Source organism: Lithobates pipiens, unplaced genomic scaffold (genome assembly GCF_037356315.1).
Source record: "Lithobates pipiens isolate NorthernLeopardFrog02 unplaced genomic scaffold, aLitPip1_a1.2 Scaffold_23, whole genome shotgun sequence".
In the NCBI taxonomy this organism is placed as follows: domain Eukaryota; kingdom Metazoa; phylum Chordata; class Amphibia; order Anura; family Ranidae; genus Lithobates; species Lithobates pipiens.
The window spans coordinates 26,577,975-26,594,254 of record NW_027507785.1 but is presented as its reverse complement, the minus strand read 5'-3'; the positions used below and the strand labels follow the sequence as shown (position 1 = coordinate 26,594,254).

Below are 16,280 nucleotides of genomic sequence, written 5' to 3'. Positions count from 1 at the left end.
GCAGCAGGCTTTACTACTCTTGTACTTTGAACACTTTGTTTTGTTGGATATGAAATATATGTAGCCGAATCGGGGTGAAAGCTATATTTGGCTTTAAGGACTGTAGATGGAATAAAGTCATGTCCTCTTTGGATCTCCAGCCTGCTGATTGGTCAGTGAAGGAGCAGCAGGAGATTTATAAGGTCACCTGTCTGCTCTTTCCTCTTACCAGCAGGTCCCTATCAGCACATTAGTTTGCAGCATCCCTGCTCCTCTCTCTCCCAGTCTGAGTGTGGTTGTGCTCTACATTCTTACCAGGTGGAATGCTTCAGGGGAGTGTTGATAGCTCAGTAACATATATCGAAGGACAGAGAGAGCTCCCTCTCGGACCACAGGGTACAGCAGCTTGGAGAATACCTGGAAACAGACCCGTATAAACATACATATTAGGTTTAGGAAAACAGTGGGATTTCTAGTGTTCCTTGGGGGAGGGTCTACAGGAACCTACTTCGGTACTGTTAAGTTCTCATTGGTTAATCAGTGTCCTGAACCCCTTGGCCCTATTGTTAGTGAGTGTTGATAAATGAAAATAAGTATGTAAAAAAATGATAGCAGCCCAGCTTCATGCCCCCAAAACTACAAAGGGCTGGGGATTGGTCCTGGTAACATCCCTCACCACAAATGGACACATGGCCTTATTTGGCCAATGACAGAGACCAAATGTGGCCATGCAGTCATATTAGGCCAAATTATGACAATTTCCTTTGGCTCATCCTTAGCCTATGCTTACATATAATACATTTCATTACTAAGTGCTTATATGCTAATGTTGGGTTCCTATATATATATATATATATATATATATATATATATATATATATATATATATAAGGTTTTGTATGCTGCATGGGAAAGATACATATGGGGAGAGGTAACACACCCCAAATGGACAAAAAAATGGGAAAGGTCCCCGGGGGGGGGGGGGGGGGGGGTTTAAGCAGCAATGTAAAGTAGTTGAAAGAATACATGGGTTTGAAAAATAGATCCTTTATTAAAGCGGAGGTCCACCCTAAAGTGGACCTTCCGCTCATCGGAACCCTCCCCCCCCTGCGGTGCCACAATCGGCACCTTTCAGGGGGGAGGGGGGTGCAGTTACCTGGATAATCCAGGTAACTGCACCCACTTCCGGGATAGCTCTCTGTGGAAAGGGGCGTAACTTACGCCCCTTTCCGCAAGTGCCCGCCTCTTCCCGCAAGTGCCCCGCTGCCTGCTGGGAAACACACAGATCCCAGAGGCAGCGGGGAGCGTCCTTATTGCGCAGCGCGATTCGCGCATGCGCAGTAGGGAACCGGGAAATGAAGCCGAAAGGCTCCATTTCCTGATTCCCATACCCAAGATGGCGGCGGCAGGACCCGACAGACGACCTAGAGATCGGCTTCGGGTGCCGACATCGCGGGCGCGCTGGACAGGTAAGTGTCACTATTTTAAAAGTCAGCAGCTGTAGTATTTGTAGCTGCTGGCTTTTAAAAAAAAAAAAAACGTGGAGTCCCGGTGGACTCCCGCTTTAAAGTATGATATTCAATGGCAGTTAAAATAGTGGTTAAAATATGAGCTCTTAAGGGGGAATACCCATACCAAATACAAAGAATTGCAAACATAGAAATTATACACAACATTCCATAATAAAGTATAACAATGACTGACGCGTTTCGACCCATACATTTAGGGTCTTCTTCAGAGGATAGGTTTTGTGTGCTAGGATGACTTTGCAGAAAGATGTTATTAGAACAAAATGTGCTGAGTATTGTTAAAAAGCCCCGTGCTGGAACATGGAGACAGTATTTCATCCCACTGAATCAGCAAATATTCAGGCCGTGGGTGGCCCTGTTGGTTCCATAAAACTAGATTTTTTTCCCAAATTGGCTTTTGTTGAAGGGGCCAGGTGGATAACTCACCCAAACAGCACCTGTATATGCAGGCAGTGTTCATTCTGACAGCTGGTGGTGCCCCCCACTCCCTAAGAAGGTCTAAGGCCCCCATTCACACCTCAGCGTTTTGTAGCTGGGAGCTCGAAGCTCCAAAACGCTGGAGGAGGAAAAAAAAATCAATTATTCTCTATGTAGTTGGTTCACATCTCCGCTACAAGTCGCCTGAAGTCAAACGACTGAAGCTCAAAAAAGTTTTGGACTTTTTTTTTTCTTTTTTGAGCGTTTTAATGCGTTTTGTTGCGCGTTTCGGAGCATTTTTTCTGCTCAAATGAAATAATTCGATGAAAATAATTATTAATAATAATAAAAAATAAAATAAAAATAAATAAATAAAATAAATGAAAAAAACCCTAACCCCCAACACTTAACCCTAATATTAACTGCTAACCCTAATACTAAACCCTACCTCCTAACTCTAATATTAACCCCTAGCCTAACAAAATAAATAAATAATAGGTAAATAACTAAATAAATAAATAAACCCCTCACCAGTGTTAATTTAGTCATCTAAAATATTTTCGTCTACTAAATTAATACTATTTTAGGCGACTAAATAGGACTAAAATAGGACAAAAACTGAAATGGCATTTTAGTCAACAGACTATATAACTAAAACTAAAATCGAAACTTGATGTCAAAATTAACACTGTGTTACCACATAAGAATGTTTGGGGGGAATCTACTAAGTTGCTAAAAAAAAAAAAAATAAGAAAAAGGCTTTTCTTTTTTTTTTTTTCTTAATATTTAACATAATATATTCAGGTATTAAGTGCAATGGCATCACAGCCAATGGAGTTTTATTTTTTTATCACAGCCAATGTTGTTGTTTTTTTTCTTCAAGTTGTGCTTGTCGAACAGGAGTAGTGCATGTTCAAACCACAAATATACCACAAATAATAATGTTATTCGATTTTTACTCCCAGGAGTATATAATGAGTTTTGCGATTCTAGAGAAATGCTTAAATAATGGATTAAAATGTAACTAAACCCATTTTATTTTAGAAGACTAAAATGTACTGGAGATTTTAGTTGACTCAAATTTGAATAAAACTAAAACAATTCAGATGACTATAATAGGACTAAAACTAAAATGGCATTTTGGTCAAAAGACTAGAACTAAAACTAAATTGAAATTTGATGTCAAAATTAACACTGCCCCTAACCTTTAACCCCCTAACCCTTTACAAAAATAAGTAAAGAAATTAATAAATAATAAGATCCAGAGGGTCTCTGCTTTCACAAAATGTATTATGTTGAAGTGTGTTTTTAGGCTAAAAAAATTTAATTTTAGTATTTGTGGGCAACATGAAGGAACATGTCTCTGACAGTGAGCGCGGTAACGTGTGGCTACTACTAAACTCACCTTTTGAATTTTAGCAAGAGAGACTTCATTAAGAATACTAAACTTCTTCACGGCTGCCAGTCCCTTTAAAAGGGCGATGATCCACTTGTCAATGTTCTTTCCTAAAGGCCACGACACCCAGTCAATCATCCTGTAAACAGAGGATGTATATTAGAGGTCAACTGCAGATGAACTTTGATTGGCTTATATAGCTCTAGGCATTGTGGAACAATTAATCCTCAAGGTTCAAGTCAAGCAAGTCATTTCCCAAGCAGCTCAGCTCCCCTGCTCCCCCTCCCAGCAGTAACTTTGTAACTTTAGCTTTCCCTGCTTTCCTTGCTCCCATTATCAGATGGACTCATCAACTCAGCTCCTCCCCCCCAACAATGACTCAACAGCATAGCTCCCCCATAGCTCCCCCTGCCCCCAGGAGTGACTCCTAAAGCTCAGCTCTCCCCCCCCCAAACAATGACCAAACAACACAGCTCCCTCCCACCCGGCAGTGACTCAACAGGTCAGCTCCCCCCCCCCCCCCCAGCAGCAGTGACTCATAAGCTCAGCTCCTCTTGCTCCACCGCACCCCCTAGCAGGGACTAAATTGATCAGCTCCTCCCCCAACAATGACCAAATAACACAACCCCCCCCCAACAATGACCACACAACCAGGCCCCCCCCAATAATGACCAAACACCACAACCCCCCCAACAATGACCAAGCACAGCCCCCCCCCCCTCCACAATGACCACCAGACAACACAACCCCCCCAACAATGACCAAACAACACAGCTCCCCTCCCAACAATGACCAAACAACACAACTCCCCCAACAATGACCACACAACCAGGCCCCCCCCAATAATGACCAAACACCACAACCCCCCCCAACAATGACCAAGCACAGCCCCCCCCCCCTCCACAATGACCACCAGACAACACAACCCCCCCAACAATGACCAAACAACACAGCTCCCCTCCCAACAATGACCACACAACCGGGCCCCCCCCCCAATAATGACTAAACACCACAACCCCCCAACAATGACCAAACAACACAACCCCCCCAACAATGACCAAACAACACCGCCCCCCCAACAATGACCAAACAACACAACCCCCCCAACAATGACCACACAACCTGGCCCCCCCAACAATGACCACACAACCAGGCCCCCCCAATAATGACCAAACACCACAACCCCCCCAACAATGACCAAGCACAGCCCCCCCCCCCTCCACAATGACCACCAGACAACACAACCCCCCCAACAATGACCAAACAACACAGCTCCCCTCCCAACAATGACCAAACAACACAACTCCCCCAACAATGACCACACAACCAGGCCCCCCCCAATAATGACCAAACACCACAACCCCCCCCAACAATGACCAAGCACAGCCCCCCCCCCTCCACAATGACCACCAGACAACACAACCCCCCCAACAATGACCAAACAACACAGCTCCCCTCCCAACAATGACCACACAACCGGGCCCCCCCCCCAATAATGACTAAACACCACAACCCCCCAACAATGACCAAACAACACAACCCCCCCAACAATGACCAAACAACACCGCCCCCCCAACAATGACCAAACAACACAACCCCCCCAACAATGACCACACAACCTGGCCCCCCCAACAATGACCACACAACCGGGCCCCCCCCCCAACAATGACCACACAACCGGGCCCCCCCCCCCAACAATGACCACACAACCGGGCCCCCCCCAACAATGACCACACAACCGGGCCCCCCCAACAATGACCAAACAACACCGCCCCCCCAACAATGACCAAACAACACAACCCCCCCAACAATGACCACACAACCTGGCCCCCCCAACAATGACCACACAACCGGGCCCCCCCCCAACAATGACCACACAACCGGGCCCCCCCCCCAACAATGACCACACAACCGGGCCCCCCCCAACAATGACCACACAACCGGGCCCCCCCAACAATGACCAAACAACACAACCCCCCAACAATAACCACACAACCGGGCCCCCCCAACAATGACCAAACAACACAACCCCCCCAACAATGAGCAAACAACATGACCACCCTCTCAACAATGACCAAACAACACAGCTCCCTCCCTCAACAATGACCAAACAACACGACCCCCTCCCCAACAATGACCAAACAACAGCTCGCCCCCCCCCCCCCCCCCAGGAGTGACTCAATAGCTTAGCTCTTCCTGCTCCCCCTGCTGGCAGTGACTCTGCCGCTCTTCTCTCCCTGCTTACCTCCTCCAGCTGGGACTCAGCAGCTCCAATTCATCTTTATATCAGTAACTCAGCAGCTCAGCTCTCTCTGCTCCCCCTCCCAGCAGTGACTTTGTACCTCAGCTTCCCCCACCAGTAGGGACTCACCAGCTCAGCTCCCCCTTAAGCAGTGACTCAGCAGCTCTGCTCTACCTGCTTACCATCCCAGCGGTGACCCAACAGCTTATCACCCCTACTCTGTCACTCAGCAGTGACTCAGCAACTCAGCTCTTCCTACTTCCCTCCTCCCAGCAGCAGCTCAGCTTCTTCTGCTCCCACCTCTCAGCAGCAACTCAGCAGCTTAGCTCATCCTGCTCCCCCTCCCAGCAGTAAATCAGCAGCTCAGTTCTCTTTGACCCCCCCCCCCCTCCCCCCACACCAGTAGTAATTCAGAAAGCTTTTCAGCCCTCTGATCTCAGATCAGGGTCTCTGAGAAGAGGAACTAAACTGCCAAATCATTTCTGTGGGGCGGGGGGGAGCTGAGCTGAAGAGTCAATGCTGGGGGTGGGGGCAGAGCTGCTCAATTGCAACTAGGAGGTGGTGGCAAGCAGTGGCAGGTGGTGGTAAAAAAAAATTGGGGGGGTGGGGGCAAACAGTGCACACGCCGAAAATACTTGATTGTCAATATCCTGGTCACCTGGAGGTGGGAGTAACCTCTTAAAGGGAATATAAAGGTATATATATATATATATATATATATATATATATATATATCCTTTATTATGGTCAGCACCCAAAAAATATGATATTGAAAAATATGAAACTTTGCACATTAATATTTTGGATTGAAGAAAGGGGCTTCAGTTATAATTAGACTTCTACTTATACATATACTGCGGCAGGGCAGCCCCCAGCCCCCCCTGTAAGTGATTCCTCTTCTCGGCTCTGGAGCACGCACACGCACGCCTCCGGAGCCTCACTCCCCCTGTGATTGGTCATAGCGGGAGCCAATCAGTGTGTCTGGCGGCCGCGATGCCCACCGGGACCCCTTGATCATTCACAGGAGAGGCAGAGCGGCGTTCTTCCTATGTAATCAAGGCAGACCACCGTTCTGTGAGGGAGGAAAAATTGAGATCTTTTGTTTCTGCTAAGCAGAAACAGATCTCTGTTTTTCTCCCCCCCCCCCACACAGTTATAAAGCACTCCCTAGGAGCACACTTAACCCTTTGATCGTTCCCCTGGTGTTAACCCCTCCCCTGCCAGTGTCATTTATAGAGTGACAGTGCATTTTATTTAGCATTGACCACTGGGTTGGTGTCACTGGTCCCAAAAAAGTGTCACTTATGGCTCGTACACGCGATCCAAATATCGTACGAAAAACGGTTGTCCGAGGATCGTACAATTTTCGGAACGTATGTACACTACTTTCGACAGCCGATCACGACCGTTCATCCGATCTTATTCGATCAGGCATGCGCGATAATTTTCCTCGTACGATTCCAGATCGTATGATTTTCGGTTAGTCAGTACAGTTGTCATCCGAAAACTCAATACAAATACATTACAACACATGACGTCACTTCCGATTGTGTCGCACGAGAATTTTCGTGACTTTAGCTATTCAATTTCTACTTGCAACTATTAAGCGGAAACGGTCGTACGATATTCGGATCGTGTGTACGGGCCATTAATGTCAGATTTGTCCGCCGCAATGTCGCAGTCCTGCTAAAAATCGCTGATCACCGCCATTAGTACCGGTAGTAAAAAACAATAAAAAAATAAATAAAAATAAAATCCTGTAGAGGTGATCAAACACCATGAAAGAACGCTCTCTTTGTGGGGAAAAAATACATCAGTTTTATTTATGTACAACGTCGCACGACCGCGAAAGTGTCAGCTAAAGTAATGCAGTGCCGTATCGCAAAAATTGGCCTGGTCAGGAAGAGGAGGGGTAAAACCTTCCCGGAGCTGAAGTGGTTAAAAAGGGATTCAGACTTCAATACTTCAACTTACAGGAAAAAGATCAAATCAGGAAAAAAAAAAAACATAAAAAAATTCTACTACTAATAAAAGTGTATGTATACTGCATTTATCAGGGATAACGGACATCAACAGCCTGGTTGCTAAATCCCATGTAAGAACTTCCATTTACTGTTCAGTACTCTCCGTCCACCGCATCACCCGCACAGGAAAGGCGCACTCAAGGTCAGTAATAATAATATGTCTCCAGAGGCTCCTCCCCCAACAATCAATATCTTAGGAGAATTGTGCCGTCCAAATCTCATACACGATGAAAGAATATTATTTCTTTTCTCACCTGGCATAAAAGGACAATTTTGCTTTTTCTTAGAGATTCCCCCCAAAACGTATATTTTAAGTGTCAGTAAATCCATCTTTTTGTCGCGTTATAAGCTGCAACAATACTTCCCCTAGCTAAGCTTGCTTTACGTTTCTTTCTAAGAATGCATCATCAGATAGTAAATACCTGGTGACCCAACCAGTTCCCAGCTTTTCCGTATGGAGAGTGGCAACGCTGTGCTAGCTAATTCTGAGTCTTAAGTGTCGCCGCTCTTTCTGCACATCAGTATTGTCAACCCCCTCCCCCCCCCCTCATAAAATTTCACTTGGGGGGGGGGGGGGGGGCGCTGATGGCAACACTGATGTGCAGAAAGAGCGGCGACACTTAAGACTCAGAATTAGCTAGCACAGCGTTGCCACTCTCCATACGGAAAAAATGGGAACTGGTTGGGTCACCAGGTATTTACTATCTAATATTTGACGACGCATTTTTAGAAAGAAACCTAAAGCAAGCTCAGCAAGGGGAAGTATTGTTGCAGCTTATAACGCGACAAAAATTTGGATTTACTGACAATTAAAATATTAATTTTGGGTGGAATCTCTAAGAAAATGTACAAGCGGCACCAATTTTTTTACTGGCAAAAATCATGATATTTACTGACAGAGTCACATTCTTTTACTGATGTGGCAAAAAGTACCAAAAATGGCTGTTTTCAGCGCTAAACAGTGCAAATGTCAATATTTAAGCCATAAACATGTAGCTAGTGCTATCAGCAAGGTGTTTAAGTTAAACAAAAAAGTCAAAAAACATATTTTTCCATTTACATGAAGGTCAGGGTAATATAACCCAACCAGCACAGAGTTCCCCCGTACATCAGAGTGTGCAGGATCCCCCCTTACAGTGCAAGGGAACTCTGACATAAAGGGGAACGCTGCAGATCATGATCTAAGGGGGAACTCTGATGTAAGGGGGTCCTCTGGTGACCAGAGACCACCTTATATCAGAGTCCCCTCTGTTCCCCTTTACATCAGAGTTCCCACTTACATCAGGGTCTGCAGACTGAGTTCCCCCTTGTACTGTAAGGGGGAATCCTGCAGACTCTCATGTAAAAGGCAATGCCAGGAACTCTAATGTGGGGAACTCTGCTGGTGACCAGAGACCACCTTCCGCTGAGTGAATATACTAAGGTTAGGGGGAGGTTCTGATATAAGGGGGGACATTTATATCCGTGCTCCCTTACATTTTTGTATTCACCCCCTTCATCAGTAACCCCCCCCCCCCCAGACTCCTCCTCTGCCCACTTTTCACCCCTCACGGTAGTGTAGTGTCCTCCTCTGCCCACTTCACCCCCACCTCAACACAAATCCCCTACCCCAAACATCCTTGTGATGTCCCCCCACCTCTCATGATACCAAAGTGCCCAGGACAGCCACCCCTTGTCCCCGCCCTACTTTTGAATGCCTTGCAGGGTGGTTCCAACATAGTGATTTTACTATAGCCATAGTTGAGGATAATAATGCTAGTGGTTTCTACCAGATCATCCTAGGTGACCTAGGCTGGAGCCTATGGCCCAGTGATTGTTCAGGGGGCCCAAATAAACCCTTTCTGCAGTAAACCAGGGGAGACCACGATTGGCCAAAGCTGTACACCTGTAAAAATACATAGGGGGGGGTCACAAAAACATGTAGTGCATTACCACCACCACATTGTATTCAATATAGTAGCCAAAAAACATACTCACAAACATGGGAAGGTACAAGTGTAACAATACATCTCTCCAGCTTGGGGCAATACCAACATGGCTGCGGTTGGAAAGCTTCCATAATTCGGGGGACAAGCTCTCTTCCTCAGAGCTGCCCCAACTTGATCCAGTTACACAATTTATATCTTCTCATAGAGCCCCACCTTAGCATGTCAAGGGAAGGTTCTTTGGAATATGTGAAGATATAAATTGTGGAACTGCATCTGGTTGGGTCAGCTCTGAGGAAGGTTGCTTGTCCACCAAAACGCATCAGCCTTCCAACCGCAGCCATGTTTGTACCGCCCGAAGCTGGAGAGGTGTATTGTTACACTTGTACCTTCTCATCTTTGTGAGTGTTTTTTGGCTTCTGTATTGAAGAAATATTGGTGGTGGCAATGCACTAGGCGTTTGCACCCCCCTTGTGTCTTTTTACAGTTATCTCTGGACTTTCCCTGCTTGAGGAGGGCAGCATTGTTTGGCGCACCACATGTACCCCATTGGATGTAGGACTGAGTGAGCGCTGAAGTGACATTACTTATTATTGAAAACAAAGCTTTACACCTATCGGCCATTTTATAAGGAGAATAGACTCATTGACTGTTGGTGTCTGGTGGAGCCATGCACATACAGTATAGAAAAAGCAAATGGGGAAGTTTCTCTTTACCGTTTGCAACCCTTATCAATGTTGATGGAAGAAATGGGGGGAACACAGTTGCCACCTTACCCAGGGCCCCATTCTACCTTAATATGCCTATGCCTGAATGGTTTTGTAATGGGGTCTCATCACACATAGCTAGGCCCCTGGTGGCAACAGCAGTCCGATACACGGGTTTCCAACTTTACCTTTGGCTGGTGGTAAAATTTTATTATTTAAAGGTCAATAGAAACCCAACGATGGTAGCTGGAAAATCTTGTTCCTAATGTAACATCCTGATTTTTTTTTCTTTTTTTTTTTACCATGGCATGTAGCAATGCAGGTGTTTCAGATACACTTACCTGTTGATGGCAGTCATCATCTGTGCATCTGTGATGCTGTCAGCATTGGCCAGATTTCGGACAACACCTTCCATGAGCTCCAGTGGAATGTACTGGACCACACTCGCCAAGGAATTAGAGGGAGTCTCCAACTCATCTGTGAAGCACATCAACAGATCCTTAAATTGCACACCTCCTATTATTTTATTATTTAATTATTTATTATCTTTGCAGCTCAGAGTCTGAACACCAAGCCACAATGCTCATTGCAGGGTTTGGAACAACTCAGAGCCCAATGAGCCAAGAGATCTAAAAAGTAAATCTGGTGCCTAACATTTTTAGCTTAGTTTATGTTGCTTACATTTATGCTTATGTTGCTCATGTTCCTTACGCAGGCTATCCCCTCTTCAGTCTATTATGAATGCTGCTTTTAGACTAATACACCTCTATAACCGATCTGTGACTGCTACCCCTCTCTGCCAATACCTTCACTGGCTTTCCCTGCCCCACCATATAAAATTCTAAATGCTAACCACAACATACAAAGCCATCCACAACATCGCCCCCATCTACATCACCAACCTCATCTGCAGATATCACCCAAATCGTCCCCACCGTTCCTCCCAGGACCTCCTGCTCTCTAGCTCCCTTGTTACCTCCTCTCATGCTCGCCTTCAGGACTTCTCCAGAGCCTCTCCCATCCTCTGGAACTCCCTGCCCTGGTATATCCGATCAGCCCCTACCCTGTCCACCTTTAGGAGATCCCTGAAAACTCACTTATTGGGGCAAACCTATCCCACACCCACCTAACAACTGTCCCCGAGCCATCCCCATCAAATCATTCCCGGCATCTATTACCTTTTGTACCACCCCCTCCCTTTAGAATGTAAGCTCTATGAGCAGGGCCTGTCCTTTCTGTATTGTACTGTATTGTAATTGTGCTGTCCCCCCTCTACATTGTAAAGCCCTGCGTAAACTGTTGGCGCTATATAAATCATGTATAATAATAATGGCGCTAGGGGAATGACAAGGTTACCCTAATTTACACTAGGTTTGACAATCTGGCTACTGAATGATAATGTCAGACACAGGAGAACAGGCATTGCTATCCTAATGCCATGATGAAGTTATAAATGAGAACCATCTGACATTGTACAATTACTGCCTAAAGTGAATAATTCCTAAAAGAAATATGGAGGCTACCATTGCTGAGCTCCTTGTGAACATATTATGACCTTCTAGCTTCAATACCTTTTAGGTCACATACATGGAACAGAGAGAACATTAAAGATCAGGAAAGTAAAGCCGCACTGTCTGGCCAACTAAGTCCGTCAGACAATCCGACGGACAGTCCGTCCTACTTTTGAATGAACGGACTTGACCACACACGATGAACAGACAGTCCGCCGAAAGTTTGCGCGATGACGTGTACAGCACGTACGACGGGACTAGAAATAGGACGTCCAATACTCAGCAATGCAACCTTCGGCCGTGTAAATCCTTTCTGAGCATGCGCCATACTTAGTCCGTCCAACTAGCCTACTCACGAGCGGACTGTCCGCTGAAACCAAAGTTGGACGGACTGTATTACGGAAATTCCGAAAGACTTAGTCCGCCAGACTGTCCGCTGAAAAAGTCCGCTGAAGCCCACACACGAGCGGACTGTCCGATGAAATGTGTTTCAGTGGACTAAGTTGGACAGACAGTCCGCCAGTGTGTACGCGGCTTAAGAGTAAAGGCCGAAGTACTTATCTTCATACTAGTTCTGGCTTATGGACCCAAGGTTTCAAAGCCAGAGGTTCAGCAAAATCAGAATAATCTGTCCCCGTCTCTTTGAAAGCTTTGCTGACCATAGCCATGGCTATATGTAAAGTATTTATGGCTTACATAGTATTTCATACCTGTTGATGAGATGACAGCAAATAATTCTTTTAAGGATGGCAGGATCAAAGATGTCTCTAGCTTCCAGATGTTCTGCAGTAGCCCACTAACTCTGTTAACCTGGTCCAGGAACTGTATCACCCCCTCCTCGTCTTCAGAATGGCAATGAAACTGACCCAAGCATCGGATTAGCTGTTGACAGAACAAGACCTGGTGATGTCCCATTGGGATGCACTGTGAGTAGGAAGTTAGAAGTTTGCTGATCCTCACACAAATTTTAAGGTTTGGCCTTTCGCAGACAATACGGAGCACTTCAACCCTCAGCAGTCTGAAAATATCCTCTGTGGAGGGTTTTTCTGAAACAAACTGAAGCCCAAGATGGATGTAGTCCAATATGAAGGCATGCCTCTTTCCAAGAGATCCATATCCTTCTTGCAGGAGGTTCAAGATGAACCTGACATTGAAAAATTCTTCAAATTCCTCTGGATGGTACCTTCCATAGACCTCCAGAACCTCTCTGGCAGTTTCCCTTGCAAAACGTGACTCACCCAAAAAGAAAAGCTTGGTGGAAAGTTCTAGCATTGACCAGCACTGCTCACTGTCAATGGGCTGCTTGGAGGCCTCAATCACTCTTCGAGCCAAGCTTTGCTTGACATACATGGGGTACGTAGACTGCATGACGGCTTCCAAAATCTTGTCCATGGTTTCTTGTCCAGGCGCTACAATCTATTCTTGTTTATAAATTACCAACAGGGAAGCTGTAAGACAATTTGAGAAATTTACATTTACAGAGAACATAAACGGTTGCAAGGAACATACAGTATATGACTGCACAGGGCATATTTGCTAAGGATTTCAGATGTCCAGGGATTATTTCAGATCCTCTATCACAAGGAAAAATCTTTTTTTTTATCAAAATATATTACAAGGAGGGCTAGGGGTTTATGTACAGGTGTTGCTGTTGAACACTGACTGTAAGCCCTTGTACACACGGTCGGAGATTCTGACGCAATGTGTCCGATCGGACCGTTTTGTCGGATATTCCGACTGTGTGTTGTCTATACTCCGACGGACCAAGTTTTCCAACTTGTTGGTAAAATTTTCCGACAAAATGCTCCGATCGGACATACTTTGATCATGTGTAGAGAATTCAGATCGGACAAAGTGCCACGCATGCTCAGATCAAATTCCTACATCAAAGCTATTGGCTACTAGCCTGAACGTAGTCCCGTCGTAACAAAATAACATCATCACGTTCTGAACGATCGGATTTTCTGATAACTTTGTCTGACCGTGTGTATGCAACAGTTTCGGACAAAATCCGACGGACAAAATCCGACGGATTTGGTTGTCGTAATGTCCGACCGTGTGTACAAGGGCTTACATTTGAATGCAACGCAGTTCAAAGGCATAGGCCTACAAAACGTAAAAATGGAAAATTCCTATCAAAATACTTACCGTAATTTTCCTTTCCTGATGGACTCCATGGCAGCAACGTGTGGGGTTAAGTCCCGCCTCCACTACCCATAGGACACTACTCCCATAAATCTTTGCTCCCTGCCCCTGGCCGTGTTCGGTAACTAGCCTACTCCAGCCATTTTGGGAGGGAACTCCTGCTGCCATGGAGTCCATCAGGAAAGGAAAATTACGGTAAGTATTTTGATAGGAATTTTCCATTTTCCTGACAGACTCCATGGCAGCAACGTGTGGGAAATAACTCGCCAAACACACCCGGGTGGGCAAAAAATGCTGAACAAAAGATTTATTTAACACTGTCGGCCGACAGGACTTTCAAACCAAAATCAACAGAGGATAAAGAAGCTGGCTCAACACAATAGTGAGACATGAAAGTATGAATAGAAGACCAGGAGGCCGCTCTGCAGATTACATCAGGTGCAACGTGGCGTGAAGCCGCCCATGAGGTTGAGAGACTTCTGGTAGAGTGAGCTGTAACCGCCTCAGGAGGAGCCAAGCCCTTCTCTCTATAAGCCCATTGAATTGCTTGAACCACCCAAGCAGCGATGGATCTAACGGAGGCCTTGGCGCCTCTACTTTTCCCGTTAAATAGCACGAAGAGGAAGTCAGATTGACGAAAAGAAGCTGTAATATCCAGATATTGTTTTAGAGTAACTCCCAAATCGAGTGGATGTGGATCTTGACTTCCAGCAGAATTGAAGGTAGGAAGAGTGATTTCCTGGTTTTCATGGAAAACAGAGGTCACCTTGGGATTTGTCCCCAACATCGGAATTAGGACCACCCTATCTGGAAAGAAGGTGAGAAAAGGTTCCTTTGCACCTAGAGACTGAATTTCGGAGATTCTCTTCGCCGAGGTTATGGCTACCAGAAAAGAGGTTTTAAGGGTTAATTCTCTGATTGAGAGCGATCTGACAAGTTGAGAGAAGAAATCTAGAACCAATGGAAGATCCCATTTGGGGAATCTAGGCTTCCTTTGTGGCCTAAGCCTGACTGCTCCTTTGAAGAATTGTTGGACCAAGGGATGATTGGCCCATGCGACTCCGGAAAAGGCTGAAATTGCTGAAACCTGGACCCGGAGAGAACTAACCGAAAGGGAGATATCCAATCCCGATTGCAAGAAGCTTAAGACGTCCCGGACTGTCAGGGTATTACAGGAACTGGATCTTGAAGACAAGTGATCTGCAAACTTCGCCCAAATTCTCTCATATACCCGGTTAGTACTGCTTCTTCGAGCACTAAGAAGAGTGGGAATGACTTCTTCAGGACAGCCTAAAGCCTTCAACCGTCCCCTTTCAAAAACCAAGCCTTTAGGCGCAGGTGATCCGGGCAAGGATGTAATCTCGACCCTTGAGACAGAAGGTCTGGCCTGGATGGTAAAGGAATTGGATCCCTGACACTGAGGAGCATCAGAAGCGGAAACCAGGGTCTGTTGGGCCAATAAGGGATTATGGCTATCACTTCTGCTGTCTCTGACCTGAGTCTCCTCAGGAACTGATGAATAATAGGAGTTGGGGGAAAGGCATAGGCCTTGTGGAACCACCATTTCTCCGTCAAGGCATCCACCCCGTAGGTTTGAGGATCCCTGTACCTTGAATAATACTTCTCTAGTTTTTTGTTGCAAGGGGAGGCAAACAGGTCGACTTCTGGGGAGAACCCCATTGTCAGGATCCAGCTGAACACTTCCTCGTGGAGAGACCACTCGTTGTTGTCCAGAAGTATCCGGGAAAGAAAGTCTGCCTGAACGTTCTGAATCCCTGGGACATAAGATGCTGTCAGATCCTTCAAGTTCCTCTGAGCCCAGGTCATGATCGGTTCCACCTCCTGGAGAAGGGATAGACTTCGGGTACCCCCTTGCCTTCTTATGTACGCCACTGCTGTGGTATTGTCTAGCCTGAGAGAGACCGAGGCTCCTGAAATCAGATGCCGAAAGGCTAGCAGAGCTTGAAAGGCTGCCCTTAACTCCAGGATGTTCGACACCGTCCCTCTGGAGGGGAGAATCCAGGTGCCCTGAGCCATTTCCGCCAGACAGTGGGCGCCCCAACCCCTGTTGCTGGCATCTGTTGTTATGGTGACCCATGAGATGGGGAGAATGGAATGGCAGTTGCAGAGATTTTCCCGTTGGAGCCACCACAGAAGGGAATTCCTCATGGATAAGGTGATCCGAATCAGCTGGGTTTTGCTGCCTGACCATTGAAGAAGGAAACCCCTCTGAAAGGGCCTCATCCTCCACTGTGACCACCTCACCATCGGAATTGTCGCTACCATAGTGCCTATAATTTTCAGGCACTGGAGAGCCTGGAGATGAGAGGCAGAGAGGGCTGGACGGATTCTGTCCCTGACCACTGACAACTTCTCTTCTGGCAATGAGATGGTGCCTCTGACAG

General features: G+C 46.1%; 1 protein-coding gene across 1 annotated transcript in view; it reads right to left on the bottom strand.

The window, feature by feature from the left end:
- USP35 (ubiquitin specific peptidase 35) overlaps positions 1 to 13,167 on the bottom strand; it is a 50,112-nt gene extending 36,945 nt beyond the window's left edge. Inside the window, exons 1-4 of the mRNA XM_077451377.1 lie at positions 12,441 to 13,167; positions 10,561 to 10,696; positions 3,331 to 3,460; positions 295 to 396 (exon numbers count right to left, since the gene is read on the bottom strand). Coding sequence (XP_077307503.1) covers positions 295 to 396; positions 3,331 to 3,460; positions 10,561 to 10,696; positions 12,441 to 13,122 — 1,050 coding nt within the window. The 5' untranslated portion in view covers positions 13,123 to 13,167. The remainder of the gene's footprint in view (positions 1 to 294; positions 397 to 3,330; positions 3,461 to 10,560; positions 10,697 to 12,440) is intronic.
- Positions 13,168 to 16,280: the final 3,113 nt, after the last annotated feature.